The following is a 21,372-nucleotide window of genomic DNA, read 5'->3' on the forward strand; positions in this document are numbered from 1 at the left end:
TGACAATGGTTGTTTATTCCTGTTAAAAAGATTAACTACTTTAATTTTTTCTTTTAAGACTTTATTTTACAAACTAAGTTTCGGTTATAGACCTCATCAGTGCTTAAAAATTAAAAAATGCTAGCACAAATCTAAAAATCCAAATATGTAAAAATCATAACATATAGTAAGATTAACTATTTTGTAGAAATAATGAATTTAAGAACCTTCTAAATTTATCTTACATAATAACTAAAAAAATTCAAGGTTAGTTTACAATTTTCACGGTCGCGCTTAATAAAATAGAAGTCTTTATAAATAGCTACATTCTAAATATAATTGATCTAGTTATTTTTTTCAATTCAACTAAGCATCTTTAACATAAAATATTCAATTACTATAAAAAATGTACATTTTTCTAATTTTATAGAAATATTTCATTTACAATTCTTGATTTATTTTTAAGTTTGATTATTATTTAAATAAATTAATTATCGTTGTTATATAAGCAATCACATACAACAATAGAAATATATTCAATACACGAAAGGTTATTCAAACGTTTAAAACCTAATATGAATAAAGAAAAATTTAGTTGAAAAATGCATAAAACTACATTACTAACTTCTTTTTAAGCTTATTCTCTCCTTTTTAATTTTTTTTATTGTTTTGTTTACTACAGTGCAGGCTTAAGAACTCTCTAGTTTAAACAGCTTTAATTAAGTTAAAAACAAGTTATGACAAGTCTGCTCCCTACCCCTACATTTCACAGAAAAATTTTGCTTATTTAGAGTGATTATTACGTAATTATACATCAAAAGCAATTAATATGTCTTAAATTATATGTCAATAAGCATAAGCTTTCATCTAAGACATAAATTATAAGTCTAGGACATGTTAAGGTTATATTATTACTGTTTAATTCTAAAAGTTAAAAAAAATAGGTGATTTTTGGGGTCACAATTAGTTTTTTGGGCGTCAAACTTATTTTTTGGAAATTTTTTATTTTTGTTTTCAGATTCTTCTTAATAAAGCAAAAACACATACAAATCATATGTACAAATCAATTGAATGAACTTTACAGCATGACCAAAAAATGTGCTGTACTACCTAGTAGACTTGTCAAATGAATCATTTAGAATTCAATTTTTACAGTATATGAATATCTCTCGTAGGGGAATACCCTATTTTAAATAATATATGGATGACATTTGCTTGGATACAAAATAAAACAATCAATAAAATAATAAGGAGATAATGAATCAAAACAACCATGTAAGTTTTCCATTTATGAGGTTTTTGAAAATTAATAAAAAAAGGTAAATTTATCTTTACTAAAGAACTGAACAAAACATTTCATTTTTATAAAATACTTTAAATGAATGGTGTTGTGTAATTTAAGTCTAACGTAAAGTGGTGGTTTTATTTCAGCAATTTAAATTAAATTAAGAGTTTTTTAGCTGTTTTGCCTAATTAATTTACTTTCTGTCAAAATTAAAATTTTGATTGTATTTTGCATGAAATCATATTAATTTTCTCTAAATGTTATTGATCTTTAAAATTCAGTAAATTGAGCAGTTTTTTAGTTAAGACAAATAACTATATATAATTGTTATTAAAAACAAAAGTATTCTTAAAGTTCTTTAAAATAATTTTTTATTTTTACTCTAAGTTTATGATTATTTTTGAATATACGTATAACACCAAACAATTTTTTAAATATTTTGTTAGTCTTTGATTAACTAAATTATGTAGTTGGTATTTTGTATATAAGTTTAAAAGAAGGATTAGGGTTTTAATCTATTTTTAATGAATATAATATGATTCAAGAAGTTTATTAGGTATTTTATGGAGTTCTACTTTATCGTATAGTTTTGAAATTAAAAATGTCTTAGCTAAAAAAAAAATGGTAGTTGGATTAATATGCAAAAACATAAAAAAGGGGTGAAGGGGAGTTAAGCATATTTTATTGATGTTAGATAAAGTTTTTGTTTACTGAAATAGATCTATTATAGTTGTAGAGATTTTTATTCTTAAACTCAAAGAGAACTATAGAAACTAATGTTATAATCTCTAATCTTATAGAAACTAAAATTTCAACAATGATATCACTAAAAACCTATCTTCATTCATTTTTTAAAGCTTATGACCTTATTTTTAAAGAAAATAAATCTTGTATGATTAAAAGTAATTTTAAATAAATTTTTCTTCTAATAGATTAAATAATATTTAAATAAACATATTTTTTTTGATAGAGCTTTCAAGTAAATGTTTCATAAAACTCTATAATATTTGTTTTGACTAGGTTAAGAATGTATACAAATTAAAGGAACATATAGGTTTAAGTGAAAACTAAACTTTATAGCAACCTAGATACTTGAATTTGACTAATCAAATCTCAAAATTATTTTTGTTTTCTAAAAAAGGTTGACTACGGTCAAGTTTCTGCAAACTTAAAACTGTACAAGTTAAGATAAATTTTTAAAAAGAGTCTGACACCCCTACTCCTATACGGCTCTATAAATTAGTTCAATGAATGTTCTGATAGTTTTAGTTAGAGTTATTATTTATTATGTACTGATTTGGAAAAATAAAATGAAATACTAACTATAATATTTGCTAATTTTTTGTAGTTTTGAGATTATATAACTTTTCTTTTTTTTTGTTTTTATCTGAGTTAAAGTACTAAATAATAAAAAAGAGATAAACAATTTTCATCTTGAAATAATATAACTTAGACTTTTTAAAAAACAAATGTTATTTACTAGCAAGCTTTGGAAGAATTTAACAGTTTTGTTTTGTATTTTTGACTCTATTGTCTTTAATGAAGTTGTAATGATTGTACTTTCTGTATATAACATATTCTTACAATACTTAAATTCATTATAGGTACCTTTAGTCGAAATAATTTTAGATGATTATCAACCTAAAAAGCAAGTCTTCAAAAAGTATCTGAAATCTTGGGAAACAGTGTTTGAGTTGAATGGTAATCTTCTTTTTTGTCAACTTTTTGTAATTATTTTTTTTTCATTAGGTTTATCAATATTTAAAATAAAGTAACAAAGTTTAACACTTATGTTGTTATGTTAATTGTTTGCAGAAGTTTGTTATATCAAAATACTACTACTTTATTATCTACATAAGGTGATTAAATTTCAAATTTATACCGTATCTACATTTTAAAATTCCAATTAGACTTGTTAAAATATGTTTTACACATATTATCAGTGGATAATATGTAAAATTATTTAATACTTATCTAGGTTGATTTGTTATAAAAATTATAAAAAGCTTTGTACTAAGTCAGTAAGAAGTAAATTATTTTTGTAATAAGTTTATTAGACTACAAACACATATAAGCTAATTTATTTATTTTTGTAGATTTGATGGTAACAAGACCTATTGCAAATGGCAATATCTTATGGGTAATGTTTTACTCAACGCTCTAATGATAATAAGGTTAGCAAATTTATAGTTTAATCAATTTCTTCATATTTAACCTTATGTATTAAAATAGTTAATAAAAAATAGACATACAAAAAAGGAACCTTTTAATCATTTTTAAAGAATCTTCTTGGTTTATTTTTGTGTAGTGCTAGATCAGCAGATTTTAATTAAAAATCCAACAATACAAAATTTTAATTATTTTTTATTTTAACTTAGAATTTAAGAACTTCGTTCATAATACTAGAATTGTATATTTGATTTATATGTAAATTGAGTATAGATTTTAAACATATGTTTCTACACATTTAAACTACAATTTCTCATGTATTTTCTATTTTTAAACAAAATGTAATAAAACTGCTATTAATGTTGGAAAGACTAGCCTCTATAAGGAGAGAGATTATAATTTTCAAGAAAAATTGTCAATGGAAGAGTTTAAGCATTTTCTGCCTGCAAATAAAACTGTTTTTAGTGCGAACCAATGTATCATTATTATGCAGAGCAGTGTTACCATGAAATTTAGTGTTACCTTTTGTTTCAATGTTTTAATTTTTTTTGTAACTTTAATTATGATGAATTGCAGTTTTCTTTAATTAGAAAAGTTTTGTGCTTTGTTAAATGTTTTTTAAGGTACAATAATTAAGATAAAAATAAAAACTTGAACTGTTTATATTTCAAAGTTAATACTTCAAATTGAAAATACTAAAATAAAAAAAATGTTTTATTTTTTTTTCATCAATGTCATACAGAACAATTTTTTTTAAACAAAATTTATTCAGTAGTTTTGTTTACATTTTTAGTTTCTTTCTGCTAGTAAGATGTTTTTTATAAATTGTTTTTCAACTGTTTTTTATTTTATTTTAAATTATTTTTAAGTTTAACTATGATGAATTATAACAAAAGGGTTGATCATGCCAATTCGATCATCAGACCACAAGTTTCGGTAGACTGAGACCGGTTTCGTCCTTATTAGACTCATCAGTCAGTCACAACCGAAAAACCGGTCTCAGTCTACCGAAACTTTTGGTCTGATGATCGAATTGGCATGATCAACCCTTTTTTTAAATTTGAGCTTGTCTCACGGCAAACGAAAGTTCAGATTTCTATCTGCAGATTTTCGCCGATATTTTTTGTTTTTGATGATGAATTATAGTTTTCTTAATTGAGGAAAGTCTTGTGCTTTGTAAAATGCTGATTAAAATACAATGATTAAGATGAAAATATACATTTTAACTAATTTTAATTCAAATTTAAAAATTCAAATTGAAAATATTAACAGTTAATAAGAACGTTTTACTTTTTTTTTTATCAACGTCATACAGAACAATTATTTAAGTAAAAGCCGTAAAGTATTTTCGTTTATATTTTTAGTTTCTACTAATGAGGTTTTTATTTTTTTTTACTGTTTTAATTCAATATTAAAAAAAATGTTTGTAAGTTTAAATATGATGAATTTCAGTTTTCATTCATTAGAAAAATTTTGTGCTTTGTAACTAATTATTAACCTGCAATAAATAAGTTGAAAAAAATATTGTTGTTAAGTTCATATATATGATAATTTCTAAATTCTAGACATTAATTCCTTATATGTTAGTTTTTAAAAGAATAGTTTTTATGTGAATTAATAGTTTTTTTATGACTAAAATTTATATGACAATGTTTTTTTATTCTTGCTAAAAAGATTAACTACTTTAAATTTTTTCTTTCAAGACTTTATTTTACAAACTAAGTGTCGGTCAAATACCTCGTCTGTGCTTAAATATCGAAAAATTCTAGCAAAAATCTAAAAGTCCAAAATTCTAAATATAATAACATATAATAAGATTAACTGTTTTGTAGAAATATTGTTTTTAACCACTTTGTAAACTTATCATACATAATAATAGAAAAAAATTTAAATAACAATCGCGCTTAGTAGAATACAAAGCTTTATAAGTTGGTAAATTCTAAAAATAATTGAACTAGTTGTTTTTCAATTTAACCAAGCATTTTTAAAATAAAATGCTAAATTACCATAAAAGTGTAAATTTTTCTGTTTCATAGAAATATTTCTTTTATAATTTTTCAATCATTTTTAAGTATGTTTTGTTATTTAAGTTAATCAACTTTTGTTCTTATAAAAGCAATCATTTATAACAATAGAAAAATATTCAATACACGAAAAGTTATTCAAACATTTTAAACTTATTAAGAATAAGGAAAAATATGGTTTAAAAATACATAAAATACATAAATTTTAAAATGCATAAAACAACATTGCTAACTTCTTCTTAAGCTTACTCTCTCACTTTTTAAACTTCTCTTTATTTTTTTACTACAACGCGTGCTTGACAACTCTCGAGTTTAAACAGCTTTAATTAAGTTAAAATTAACTTATGACAAGTCTGCTCTCCCTACCCCCAATTTGACTTTAAAAAAACGTTTGATTTTTTTTTGTTTGAAGTCACTTGAGAAAATTTAATTTTAGATCTTAATTTATTAAGAAAGAATACAAATTTAAAATAGAATGTTTTATTTATAAATTTCAAGGAAAAATGGCTTAATAAATTTATGGGAGATAAATTGTAAGTGGAGTACAAAAAAACAAAAAACTCTTTTCCATATGTTTGTATGGGAAATTTGTTTTGAAACTGTATGTTTAAAAAATAAATTATATTATTATATTAAAAAATACCGCATTAAAATGCATAAAAAAGTATTAAATAAGGTAAGTTTTATTTCAAAAAGTAGACAACCTTTTATTGCTTAAAATGTCTTTAAATAAAATTGTTTTTGTCAAAATGTATATAAGTACCATACTAGACCTTAGGAATCAAACATTTTCTACAAAAATTAACCTTGTTTCTTTTTAAGAAAGGATAAACTATTAGCCATTAAAAAAAAATATATATCAGTTTTGATATAAACTATTTTTGCAATTAATTTTCAATAAAAATAATATGTATCTTACTACTTTATAGTTATACTTTGACTATTTTAAAAATTCCTAAAAAATATATCTTCTTCTTCATTTTTTGTGCAAGAGACTCTCAATTTATGCGAAAACTTTCTTATGTAACTAAAAAAACTTTAAATGAAAAGAAAATCTTCTTCTGTAATTTTCAAGTGATCATCGAACCTTTTGAACTTGTAGGAAAAATTAAGAAAAATATCACTGTTTTTTTACTAAAACAGTTTTATTTTATTTTTTTTTATCATAAACTTTTTCTACTTTTTATAACAAAATTTATACCTACAAGCTGTTGGTGGTATTGAGGATAGCATTGCCTGAAGATTTTGAGTAAAAATGAAAGTGGAGATAGATTTTAGTTGTTTCATGTAAATTTAGACAAAATTGGCAATGAAAATTTATATTAATTTATTTGTATTACAATAGTTATACAAAGCTTTTCATATCTTGAAAATCAATTAAAATTTTTCGTTCTACATAATAAGTTATACAGTATATATTTACATCTTTAAGCAAACCAATGTTAATTTTTGCATTTAAAAATGTTGTACCCATCTAGGCTTTTAATATCTTTAGGAATAAATTAAGATGACTACTATTTTACTTTTTTTCATTAAGGGCCATATGATATGTAAAAAAATCTTTTCAATAATTAGCATTCTTCAATACTTAATGTTTCAACTATCAATTAGTTTTTACAGTTTTAAACAAATATTTACAACTAAGTGTCTAAAATCATATCATATAACCCTTAAAGTGTATTTTTCTACTTTAATTTATTCAAGTAGTCCAAAGAGTAAACTTAGTAAAGGATAGAAACTGAAAAAAAAAGTTTGTCCAGCTTACATACTTGTAAAAATAGTAAAACTACTAAATGATTCACAGAAGTAAAACATAGTATTTAAAATAGATAGATCAAATCCCATAAACTAGCTTTAAATTAAAAATAAAAAACTTAAAAAAACCTTAACCTGAATGCTTGGTAACTCTGGTACAATGACATGCTTATTTAAACGCCTGCATATTTTTTATGAAGTGACATATAAACTTTGAAAAGCTGGAATGAGAAGTAGACCAAAGCAAATATCAAAATCTGTACCAGTTAATAGTCTAACTTTGTAATTCTCTTATACAAGAAAAATAATAACTAGCCTGACTTCTTGAAATCCTAGTAATAAGGTATGATTCTGTATACTGTTAATAAAAGCTTGTGAAAATGGATAAGAGTAAAAATGAATAATTGTATCAGCAAATGTTCAAACTTAGTTATTATTTTAATAAGAAGATGAAGTATTTATAAAATAAACATTCAACACATTATGTTATACATAACTGTTGTTGCTCAGTTCTAACCAAGATACTTGCCAAGCTAGAATCAAAATCCAATAAAGTTCAAATTACATTTTTAAAAGATATAACATACTTTTTGTAAAAGGGTACCCATAGGATTTAAGTAAATACCAGGTGTAAAAAAAAGTAATATTTTTGTCCATCTTTAATATAAAATTAAATTAAAGGTAAAAAACTGATTTTGTAAGAATGATTAGATATAAACTTTTAATGTATTTTATAATAAGTCAAAGTCTATAAACGATAAAAAAATAAATTGCGGATGATATAATTTTTTTTTACCTAAATTACAATATTTCACATAAAAAATTTTTTGATTTGATTTTGATTAAATTTTAAATTTATTTTCCAAGTTTCTAAAATTTATATTTTAATTTTTTTTAATTGTCATTATTATTTATTTGTTAATTTAGTTATCAAAATCCAGGATTTTTCAAGTTTTAAGAATCCTAACGTACCTTTACTAATTTAGACACATATTTGTCACTTATTAACGTTAAAAAAATTGAAATCATTCTTTTTTGTAACATATAGTAGTTTATTGAACAATAAAAAGTGCTCATAATATTTGGTCTAACAATTTGGTGAACATAGAACCATTCTGTTATTGAGTTGCACACCATGGGTACCTTTTATTGTCATGTGTAGACAATTTAATACTTAATATTGAAATACTTAGTATGATTAATTGTATAATTTTGATACTGAGTTTGTAGATTTTATATGGAATATTTTTAAACATTAAAAAGAGGGAGCCAAAAGTTTTTTGAAACTTTTTTCTTTGTTTTTTTGAATTTCTTCCAGGATTTAAAAAGAACATATTTCATTTGTTTTTATTATAAGATTTAGTTATGAGTTTAAAAATACTACCTATATAGTATAACAACATTGAAAAATCTTCTAAAGCTGTTATAAATATGTTTTCTAGGAGAGAACTTTAATGATATATATTTTTTCTAACGTTATTTTATATATGGTTAATAGATTGTATGTATGTAATTAAAATTTCATTACTTTAAATGAAAAAAGTTTTATGAAATTTTAGGTTTTTTTTAAGATTCCAGTATTACGGGTTTTTCAATCTAATTTGTCAAACTTCAGGTTTCTTAAGGACTTATGAACTTTTTACAACCCTGAAGAAAGAAAAAAAAGTCTTAACACTCAAAATAATGGTCAATGAATTGTTTTAAAAAGACCTCTGTTTATCAAACTACAAACCATTCATTTTAGTAAACACTGTGTTTAGCTATTCCTATTTTCAAATTATTATTAATTACCAAAATTTGATATTATCAACTATAACTCTTAGCTAAACATAATATAAAAATTGTTTGTTTTTAAAATCGATACAAATCAATAACTTTTGGCTTGATAGCTAGAGATAATAATGAAATATTTATATGCTCACAAAGTGTAAACCCAGTTGTCAATTTGTTTTTTTAAATTTAACCAAATTTAAGTTGAGTTCACTATAAGAAATAGTATTACTAACAAGTAACAATACAAAAAAATTTTTTTTTTATAACACTTACTTTCAAATTTCTTAAGTTTACACCAGCAGCTAAACTATTTTTGAGTTTGTTATAATTTTAATATCTTTTAGAAGAAATCTATATGCGAACATTTTGATCAAAACCTGAATAAAACGTTTTCCCTTTAAACGAGTTGCCGTTTACTGATTATTTATTAGGATGGAGGTCTTAAGGCTTTAATTAACAAAAACTTCATCTTTTTTCTAAAATGTATCTTAAGTTTTTATCTGAACATTTTCCATGTCGACTGAGGTAGATTTTGATAATAAACAAAAATTAAGGTTTGAATTTGTTTCTAATACAAAAATTAAATGTGTCCAACATCTACAAAGCACCAAATCCTTATAACAAGTGTTTTTAAACATGCCAAGAAATTTGTAAGAATTTAGTCTTTAATTTATTATCATTGTCCCTTAATCCTAGCTTCTAAGCAGCTAAATTACAAAGCGCCCGGCTGATAGTTTATTAAAATTGTCAGATATCAACTAATAGTAAAACCTAACTTTCATTACATTATGTACTAAGTGTTTACCATCCAGCTGAATGGATTTATTGGTTTATGTAATTAATATAGCTATAACGTAATTTATACGACTTAATAATTCAATAAATAAATTGTATATGAAACTATAGTTGTTGTTGTTCAATGTTTAAAATAAGTTCTGTTTTTTAATTATTATTTTTTTTAATCTCGTGCAAAAATGTAACTTGTGCAAATTTGACCCTTGGTGCAGATTTTCTTCTTGCAATTTAGTCCTCTCGTGCAATTTAGACCCGTTCCCTTATTTACCATTTCAAAGAAATAATATATTCCAATTACCACCTTCAAAAAAAGTTTAAAGTTATTCTAGTTGTAATTTTTGAAACTAACTCAAATAAAACTATTTAACGTTAGTTTAAACTTTATTTATATAGGTTTATACACAAACTGGGGTTTATCAAAATTAGTCTAATTTGTTTACAAGGTGATTGATAAGACTTTTAAACTTTGCATTTAACTAAAATACATTTTAAAACTATGTAACATCTACATTTACAATATCATAACAAAATTTAAAGCAAATTATTTTCGATTTTTATTTAATTTGAATTTATTAACAAATATGATTATACAAATTACCTAGCTTTTCTTACGATAAAGTCAAAATTAAATTAGGAAAAAAAACTAAAGCCTCTAACTCCTAAAATTTTAATTAAGGAGATATTCATTTAAAGTTTTGCTGTAAAGTAAGATAGTTTTATAAAATTTGTATTTTGCATAGCAAATAAGATGAAGATTTAAGTTTAAATATGTTTAAGCTGATCTAGTTAAGAAATTACAGTTTTTACATGCTAGCATGTCAATATAAAAATGATGAATAAACAGCTAAAATAAATTACTTTTGTGAAGGCAAAAAAACTGATAAGTTTATCTACGATCACCAACAATATAACGTTTTAATAAAAACATAACTTTATATAAAAAAGATTAATGTCAAATTAAATGGTCAAACTATACGACAAACAAAAACAAAGGACTAATTTTGACCTATTCATCGACTAAAGAACAAAATTCATTGTAGTTTTACTAAAAACTTGTTAATGCTGTATTAAACAATATTAAAACTTAAATTGTTATGGAAGTATATTTCTAAAATATTAACACTTGACAAACAAATAGTACAATCAACATGATTTAAAAGTACAATTTGTGTGGTATAGCTAGAGTCACCCAGATGCTAATATTGTCATACCAATTGAGCAATGATGCTTTTTATTTTTCTAAATTAAAGTTTCACGCTTCAGTAACAGAGGAAACTGCTTAATACAAGTAAGCTGTGGTCTAAAAGGTGTATAAATATAAATATAATCTCTATCTTTTTTACATTTCATTAGATAAGGCCCGCTAAATCTAGTTTTGTTATTTTCAGTATAGTATATAACTACAAATAGTTTTTTAAGGTTTATGAATAAATCGACATCTACTTATCTACTAGTAAATTTTTTGATGTTTTATTTTACACAGTAAAAACCAATCGTGCATAGATTTAGATAAAGCATAATGAAAAGCTTCAACTACTAGATTAATATTTTACTGTAATGAATAATAAGTAATAGTACAAAAGCAGACTTGTTCACAACTTTTGTTATACTTAAATTAGAGTATTAGTTTAAATCGAAAACTGTTCTGATATTAAGTTATGTTGACAAAAAAATTTCAATGATAATAAAAAAAAAGTAAATATGTATGAAAAAGCAAAAAGCTTCCTTAAATGATAATCTCCAAAAAAAAAAGTTTAATAATTTACACAATTTATGAAGTAGTTATCAAGTAAACAACAACTAGAAAACTTTTTTGATTATAATCTTCAAAAAAAAATCAAGTTATTGTAAAACTGTTTTTTGAAGTGTTTATGAAAAAAATCAATAAGCCGGTTTTATCATTAATTTCATAGTTTTCAACGTTTGCCGCTTGTTACTGAAATAATACCAATGCATCAAGTGCGCACCCCTGTCAGCTACATTAGACGCGTAGTACCCGTTTATATTTTGACGTGAGGCACACCCGTTCATCCACCAATTTCCACCTGAGTGCACGTGCTGAGTACTGCATCCGGATCCACTGTTATCCGAGTCTTGAGTGGAAAATTCTGCGTTGTTATGTGCCGTCAGGCCATCACCTGGTCATGCAAATTATGTTAGATTTTTTTGATTTTCACCTCAAGTTTAGATATAATCCATGGAAGGCTAAAAAGTTTAGCCAAATTTGTTGCTTATTAATATAAATGCAGTTTTTATCGATACGCTTATTTTTTATTACTTATTTTTGCTAATTCTAATTGTTTTTACCTGTTTTTTTAATCTTTACATAAACTCGTGTTGTAACTTCAATCCTTAGTCTATTTTTATTCGTCAACACAATTTTAAGAGTTTTACTAAAAAACAGCATAAAGGAAAGTTATTTGTTAGAAAAAGTTTAAAGCTTCCTAAATATTTTGAAATATTTAGTTATAAAACTATATTTACCTGCAGTACCATTGTAAGAATCTTGCTTGAAATAAAGTTTGTAGTTTTCTGTTGAACTACCTATGTAAAACTCCCTAGAAAAAAAAATCTATATAAAAATTAAAAACATATACAAAATTTACTCATAACTTGTATTTTGCAACATTTACACACTTTTTTCTTTTGAGTATTACTACTAATTTGACAATAACAATGTAAAAATAATAACTTGTATTCGGCGAACTTTGTTAACCCTTCGAAGTCGCTCATCACAACTTTCAGTTCATAACTTCCATAGCTAGTTATTTTGTGCAAGTTTTCAAGGCCTGTAAAATAAAGTAAGTTGAAGTGTAAAAACATTAAAACTTTTGTAAGTATGACATTCTGTGATAAGAACGTTTTTTAAATTATGTGATAAGTTGAAATAACAGTTAACTTACCTAACCAAAATTCCCCTTTTAAGCTACCAAAACCTTCTTGGTAGGATTGCCAGTTCTTCGTGAAGTAAATGGTACCATCGAACCTGTTATGAATGACCTGCAAAATATATTTACATCAGAGTTTCCATTATTTCATAAGGTCATTTTCGAATAAATTAAAAAAGTTTCCGTAAGATTTATCAATAACTATGCTAAGACCTTTTTTTGCTCTTCATCACTAATCAATAATATCTAATGTAAGGTTTAAATGATAGTATTATGCCCTACTTGCAGCCTATGGCCCCTATCATTCTAAAGTTCTCGTCTAATGTGAGTTTTAAGTTTTCTCGCATCATCTGATGTAAATTCTAAATTTACCTACAAATATACTTAATATCTTTTTTTGCTTTTATCTTGAACTTAAGAATATCTAATGTAAGTTAATGTGGTCCATTTACTATTTATGTCCCTTTAGCCCATTTGCAGCCTATGGCCCCCAAAACTTATAAAATTTAGTAACCCACTTTTGGAAACCCTGATCTACATCTGTTTATAGATACGTTGGTTCAGCTTGTAAGTATAGGATAAAAATATGTGTGAAATACAAGTATAAACTCATTTTGTTGTAAGTACATTTGTTCATACTATAAATATGTAGTGATGTACCGGACCCACAATTTCGGGTCCGGCCGGATCCGGACTTTTTTTCAAGTTAGAATCCGGCCGGAACCGGACCCGGACTTTTTTTTCAAATTAGAATCCGGCCGGAACCGGACCCGGACTTTTTTTTCAAATTAGAATCCGGCCGGAACCGGATCCGGACTTTTTTTTCAAATTAGAGTCCGGCCGGATCCGGATATCAGACAAAAATGGCAATATCCTGCCGGACCCGGGTAGTGAGTCCGGTACAACACTATAAATATGCGATAAAAATATGTGTGAAATAGTAGTATGTACTCATATTTTTTAAGATACATTAGTTTATTTTGTCAGTATGCGATAAAATTATCTTTGTTACACTAGTATAAACTCACAATCCAACCAGTTGAATTGCCATACATCTCGCAACGTACTTGTATTTTTACACCTTCAACTTGGATTTCGTAAATTCCACTTTCAGAACTGGGCATGAAATATTTGATTTCTTGGCAGTTTCTTGCCTTATCTGAATAAATTAAGGGAACTTAACTTTATTAAATCTAGAATTTATTTTAATTAAATTTAAATTTTTTACCTAACACTTTGTTTTGGAATTCTTCAAACTTTTTTCTATGCGCATTTATTTCACTGTTTTTTTCTTGCATTTCTTCTTTTAGTTGATCAAGTTCTTTACTTTTATTTGTTAATTTAATGCTTTGCATTAATATTTCACTTTTTGACTGATAAAGTTCTTTACTTTTGTTTTTTAATTCAAATTTTATCTTTGTAATTTCTACATCTTTTTCGTCAAACTTTTTCTGTAACTCCTGAAAAATATGCGACTTATTAAAATAAGTATTGTTAATAACAACCATTAACAAAAAATACCTTTTTTACATCTGCAGTGAATGAAAATATTCCAATTCCAAAAAGAACACCAACAACAATCAACACTGAACAAGTTAAAACGTTTAGCACTAAGACAATATTAAAAGCTTTTTTCAAGCCTAACTTCATTTTGTATTTAATTAGGAATATCTGTTGGATATTAAAAGTAATTTACTTAGTAATTCATATAATAACATAATTTGTTTTACTTACTATCATAATTGATTTTTTTGATTATTCTTTTTGTTTCATTCCATAGTTTTTTGTGAACTAAAAAAGGAGCAAAACTAACTAGTTAATATTAAAAGTAAATATTAGTTGATAAGTTTTTAAGTTTTTTGATTATCTCTAAAATTACTCTCCATGAGAAACAATAATATTAAAATATAAAAGATTAGAATGATTGCTTAAAATAATTATCATTAATAAGACAATTAAAGCTTTTAATATATGTAAACCTGGTTAAAAAAGTAAAGTTAAACATTTGATGCTTTTACTTTCACAAAAACAAACTTAGCGTAATTTCATACAACAAAACTTATATTAAAGTTCAACGTAGTACAAATACATAACTAATGATTTTATAGTCAAAAACGGAATTCAGTGGTTTTATCGGAAATGCGTATTTTAAATCTATTATTTGTTTTTTCTTTGTTAACAGACAATCATTGTTTTTCTAGGTTATATTTTTTAGCTATGTTTTTCTCATATTGAAACTAGTTTTTAGAATTAGTATTAAATAAACTTTGCTTTTAACAAAATCTCGCTAATAATTACAATTTTGTCATTCATTGCAATTGAATCATATCAATGCATTATATGTGTTATAGCATATTATTACTTATATGTTAATACCGTTAGTTTAATACACTTTTATCATATAAGCAAGACTATATCTTTTAGTATTAAGTTAGTTAATAACAGTATTCAACTTATAGTTTTTCAAGAATACAAGTTATCTTTGTTTTCATATACTATAAATATATAAGTTATACAAAGGATAAATAAATGACAGTCTATAAAACTAAACAAATTTTTGTTTTTAAACTCGTTTTTTATTGTTTAATAGTTTTCTCTGCATCGTTTGTAGGACTGAAATTTCAGAATTTTGATAATTTATAATTTTATGTGTATGATGTTAGGTATGAATATATCAGTACATTAATAACATTTAAACCCTTAACCGTATCTGGCTATAACCAAAACTTTCAAATGTAAAAAGTTACTCCTAAACCCATTATACATAAAATAATAAAGTACAAAAAAAAATATGATCTTAAACGTATTAGAAACAAATTTCAAGTTTTGACCAATCATAAGCGCCTTCCACTTTCAGATTTTAAAATAGATTTTATTAGTATTCAACTTATCACATAAGACCAAAATAACAAAACATTCAAACTTCGTTTAAGTAAATTTGAAAAACTAAGAAAAGTTACAAACATCTTTAAGGTAAACAATTGATTGACCTAATGTTTATTAGAGCTTAACGCTTTAACGTGTTTATACAAATAAAAAAGCACAAATTTTACGATTTTTTTAAAATTGTAAAAAATGAAATAGCATTTTGAATTTTATATAAAGGAAGGATGCTAAACTGTAATGTTTTTAGAAATTACTGCGTTCTCTTTAACAGTAACTGAAGAAATAAAAGTAAGTATATAACTTCAACAATGATGACTTAAAAACAAAACATAAATATACAAAATAAAGCAAAAAGGTATATAAGCTTAGTAAAAAAATAAAAAATAAGAAACTAGCTTAAATTAAAATAAAATACTTACTACATACTCACAAAAAAGAAAAAGAAAAATCAGTACTACTTACTACAAGAAAAATATTTTTTAAAGTTGAAACAAGTATAAATATATAACTGATGATTTCATAGTCACAAGCGCAATTCAGTGATTTAATCGAAATTGCGTATTTTAATTCTTTTATTCGTTTTATATTTGTTAATAGACAAACTTTAGTTTTAGTAGTTTTAACCAAGCTGTAGTTATATTGAAATTGAACTTTAGATTTTTTTTCGAAGCTCTTGCTTTTTATTAAATTTTTAGGACGACTTAACTAAAATTAAATGTAATTTTTTTTAATGTATAATATTATTTTAGGTTGGTATTTACATGTATCATATATAATTTAATGTTTATTTTCAATTGATTGGTTAAAAACATACATATAGTTCAAAATTTTAAATTTATTACAAAAAAAATGTTTGTAATCAAATAGACGACAAAATTTGTCGTGTTAGTACAAAATTTTAATATGAGCACAAGACAGTTTTAGTTATAAAATGAAATACTTTTTCAAACATTATCTAATTCAGAAAATTCTACGACTATGGTTGTAAAAAAAAAAACAAAAAAAAGCCTAACTTAGTTTTCAGTCAAAGCTTTATTTAAACTTCTAAAATAAAAAAGTTAAACGAAGTATAAGTTTTGTTTCTAACTGAGTTACTGTTGCTTTACCGGGTTAAGCTTTAAAAGAATAACTAAAATAGTAAAAGTAAACAATAATTTTGTAGAATGATAACTTAAAAAAATAAAAAATAAAAAATAATAATTAAATAATATATGTAAGATGATTAACATAAAATAAAGTTTAGTAATAAACTTTAATTAAAACTAAATGTATTAATTCCTTAGCTAATATATATATAATTAAACGTCAGCTCAGTATCAACTTCATTTCACTAACTAAACAAACTCAGTGTGACTTGCTAGAACTATTTTTTAAACTACAACAAAGTATAAGTCTACAGCTGATGATTTAATAGCAAAAAAAGCAATTCAGTGATTTAATCGGAATTACGTACTTTAAAACAATTGTTTGTCTTAACTTTGTTAACATTATTAATGGTTTAAATTATTGTTATTTATATTAGAATTAAATTTGAGATCTATTAAAACTTAATTTAAAAAACACTTTTGAATTAGGCTAACTAAAATTATATCTATTAAAATTAAAGGTTTATATTCTAAAGTATTATACAAATTTACAAATGCGCAGATGTTAAACTCTTAGTTATAAATTGAGCAACTTAAATTCTGATGTTGTAATAAAACAAAGAGAAAATTTACGTCTCTTAATTCGAGTTTATAAAATACAAAGCAAAAATATGAATTAAAAATATTATTGTATAAAGCTAAACAGAGCTTTATTTTTATTAATTTAATATTTTTTTTTTGAAGTTTTTCTTCAATTAAAGGTAGTCTATTCTATACATATAATAACTTCTTTTAAACAGTGGTTGAGAATTCAGCCGGTAAATGTATTGATGGGTGTCACTTTTTCTCAAAGACACTTTTGTACGGCGTCACTTTAGCATGAGGAGACACTTTTGCACGACGACTCTATTGATCGAGCGTCACTTTAGCACGAGGGGACTTTTTAAAATTAAAAACATTGAAAATAAATTCATTATCACATTTAGGCAATAAGTAAGTTATGACCATTAAAGTTAAAAGGATAATGTTTTAGAAGCATTGTTTTTAAAACATAACATATTACTAAGTAAGGATTAAGCTTAGTTCGAGTTTAGTTGTTCTAATAAAGTTTATATAAAAAACGCTAATGTTTAATTTTAGTAATTAAAATGAGTATAAATAATTAATCTTTTTAGATTTTTTATTCGTAACATACAATCTAATCTTGTAAATACATATCGTTTATAAACTAAAAAATAAGTTCAAATGTTTAGTTAGTTAAAGTAAAATGAAAATCTGGTTGTATGCATTTTTCGTGAATTTACGAAGTATGGTTGATATTTAACTTAATTTTTATTTTTAGTTTCATTTTATTTACACGTGAAATTCAACAAACTATATATATTTAAAAATCTCAAGTATGCATATTAAGTAAGTATCTGAGTAATAATAGGTATTCAATAGTTAGGGATTAATATTTACTTATAAAGTTTTTAGCTGTTGCTTATAAAAATAAATGTTTAAATTAAATTGATAACATTTTACAAAAATTTTTAATGGAATTTACAAACAAAAACCTATTTGATGCTGAATCTGACATAACTTTATACATAGATATAAATGTTTATGTTAGAAATAAACTAATTATAGTTAATATTAAGTACTAGTGGTAATAGAAAAACTAAACTATATTGTTTGTGTAACTTGAAGCTAAAAACTTGTAGAATCTCACATAATCATTAAACAAAATATACCGTTTCCTTAAAATAATCAATTATAATGTTTTAGTATAAAAAATTTAGGAAAAATATTGTAATGTAGCATGTAAAACATAATTGCTTGAAATGCTTTTACTTTGATACTGTAACTGTTTAAGCTAATTACTATAGTTTTTTTCATATAGTAATACTTAAGTCAGTACATAAATAGGTAAATGCTTTAATGATATATCCTTTTTAAAATTTAAAGAAGACTTTTAACAATTTAAATGAATAAATTATAAACAAACAATTTATTTTATAGTGTTATTTATGCGATTTCGTTCATAGTTAGTGTTTAAAAACTGATATTGAATATAAAAATATCAAAACAACTAACTTAATAATACTAGTTATTAAAATACATTAAAAAAAGAAGTTTTTACAGAAATAGGATACTTAACCACCTTTAAATGATATTGATCATTTTTAAAAGTATTTGATAGTCTATACTTTTGAATTAATTAGTTGATTTTTAGCTCTCCATGTACTTCTTGTAATTTTAAAAAGAAAAGGGTCCAGCAATTACCACTTTTAAACCTATGGTAAATATTTAATTATTTTATAGATATGCACGATGAAGTCTATCAGCGTTTTATTTCAGTAATACTGTTCCTCATTTCAAGCCTCTAAGTAGCTAGATTACAGGCGCCTGCCATAGCGCCCAGCTGATGTATTAGCTAACTTTTAGTACTTATTTTAAGAAATAAACATAGTTTAAAATACATTACTTTACTATTTTAAGTATTTATAAACTTGTTGGTATTATAATATTAAAACTGTTTAATTGATAAGTAACAAACATAATTCTTAAAATATTTTGAATCGCTTTTCAATAATTTTGTTCAGTTATACACTGAGATTTTTATTTTAAGATTATTTATTTTAAGTTTCACTTATGTTTTATTTAGTTACTTATCAACACAAAATAAAACAACTTTTATTTGTTGTATGATTTGTTAACCAAAAGGCTTTTTAAATACACCAGATCTGTAGACGAATTTTTTGAAGCGCTTTTCTTAAATCGTTCTATAAAAATATACACTACAATTGTTAAACATAGCACTGTTGTTAAATTTTTAAACAATTTATATAATAGAAAAATAAGATAAAAACATTATTTTATTATATTTATTTTTTTTAAAGGAAGTAGAAATACCTTTGTTTAAAATATATTTACTAACGTTAATCGCAACTGATAAAGTTTTTTAAATACTAAGCAACACTTCATTTTATACCTACAAACTAATAAATTTATTTCATATTTAAGATAAACTACGAAAGCATCTGTCAAAAGTATTAGTACAAACAACGTTTACGATTTTGTTTCTGTTTTTCGAATAGATAAATTACTTTGTAGTTATTAAAAATTGATGCAGGTAGTAATGTTTGTCATAAGTAAGCAAGAATAAAACTAATATTGATAATTATTCAAATTTAAATATACTTTAATTGCTATATTCAGTTAAATTGTTAGTATAAACATTACAAAAAAAAAACTTTTCGAAAACAAATATATAACTACACTTTTAAGACCTAAAGAACAAAATCATGAAAATTTAGTTAAAAAAGTTAGTTAAGTTAACTTAAAATATAAATACTTTAATACAGCGGTTACACAGGCACCTGTAAAATCAGCCAACTGTTTAGTTTGATAAATTAGAGTGTTTAATCAAAAATTTAACTTTAGTTTTTTGACTATTGGAATTTTGTTTTATCTTTTTCAGCTATTAAGTGTAAATACATTAATTTAATACATGTTTGTGAGTAAACAATGTAAGTATTTTGGTTGAAACACAACTTGAAAATTTTCAAAACTTTTATTAGACGTTAATTTATGTACCATATTTGTACATACTATTTTGTTGAAGCATATTAACTGACATTTTTAAAAAGTATTATTAAATATTTCTATTTTTACAATCGTTTTATACAGTTTTAAATTTTACATTACGGATGCAAATGTGTTAGTCGCCGAGCTTGGAAGTTAAAACATTTAATCTTTGGCCGTACCTTATTAGTTTATTTAACCAAACACACAAAACTTAAACTTACTCAACTAATAACCTAGTTTTTTAAAAGTTCTTTTATTAAGATGTCTAGGATAAGTTTTATTGCTCTTCAGTTAAAATCTCATAACATCTACTGTAAATTTCAAAACTCCCGTAAACTATTTTTATTCTTTTCACCCATATATCTAATGTATCTACTTTAAGTTTTAAAAATTCCAAACTAAAACTCCAAAATTTACATGCTTGCAAGCCGCAGTTTTACTTACCTCCAGTCAATTTCAACAAACTTTTTACAAACTTTGGCGGTTGTAAATTACTCGATCCTAGTGTAGAAGTAAAGTTTTATCTAACCTTTTAAAATTTATAAAGTTAAATTATGTAATAACCATTTTTATATCAAACATCTAAATAGTACTTTTCACTAATTTCTTGAACCCCAATTCGATGGACAGTTTTGTGAAAAGCAAAGTAAAAGAACGTTCTTTAAGATATAAATATATTCAAAGTTAGCATAAAAGAAATTGAAAATAATTAGTTTTAATTTAAAAAAGAAAAACAATAAAAAACAAGTTCACCCTCGTTATTTTACATAATAATAAAAGTCATGCATAAATTTATAGCAAGCATAATAGAAAGCTGAAACTAATAGCATAAGTTTTTACTGTAATAAATAATAAGAGACAATATTAAAACTAAAATGTTGCTAACAAGGTTTGTTAAAGTTACATTGAGTATTTTTTTTAAACAAAAACTGTTTTTATATTTAAGTTACGTTAGCAAAAAAAATATTCAATGATAAGAGAAAGAAAGTAAATATGTTTAAAAAAACAAAAAGCTTCGGTGAATGATCATCACCAAAAAAAAGTTTAAACTATTAACACATCTTTTAAGTTATCAAGTAGAAAAAAAAAAACAATATTTCCTTATAAATAAAATAAAAAATCAAGTTCGTATAAAATTGTTTTTCAAAGATTTTATGATAAAA

The 21,372-nt window shown here is 23.9% G+C and overlaps 1 protein-coding gene and 1 long non-coding RNA gene across 2 annotated transcripts in view; both read right to left on the reverse strand.

Moving 5' to 3' along the window:
• Positions 1-13,723, reverse strand: part of LOC145828885 (ficolin-2-like) — a 33,866-nt gene extending 20,143 nt beyond the window's left edge. Inside the window, exons 1-6 of the mRNA XM_082936631.1 lie at positions 13,697-13,723; positions 12,684-12,780; positions 12,473-12,569; positions 12,265-12,338; positions 11,729-11,918; positions 9,791-9,797 (exon numbers count right to left, since the gene is read on the reverse strand). Coding sequence (XP_082792757.1) covers positions 9,791-9,797; positions 11,729-11,918; positions 12,265-12,338; positions 12,473-12,569; positions 12,684-12,780; positions 13,697-13,723 — 492 coding nt within the window. The remainder of the gene's footprint in view (positions 1-9,790; positions 9,798-11,728; positions 11,919-12,264; positions 12,339-12,472; positions 12,570-12,683; positions 12,781-13,696) is intronic.
• A 4-nt stretch (positions 13,724-13,727) lies between these two features.
• LOC145830145 (uncharacterized) lies at positions 13,728-14,307 on the reverse strand. The gene is made up of 3 exons (XR_014369627.1): positions 14,190-14,307; positions 13,897-14,128; positions 13,728-13,827 (listed from the first exon to the last, which is right to left on the reverse strand). It is a non-coding gene; the product is annotated as an uncharacterized LOC145830145 (long non-coding RNA).
• Positions 14,308-21,372: the final 7,065 nt, after the last annotated feature.

This window comes from Thalia democratica, chromosome 2, assembly GCF_965202585.1.
Source record: "Thalia democratica chromosome 2, ktThaDemo2.hap1.1, whole genome shotgun sequence".
In the NCBI taxonomy this organism is placed as follows: Eukaryota; Metazoa; Chordata; class Thaliacea; order Salpida; family Salpidae; genus Thalia; species Thalia democratica.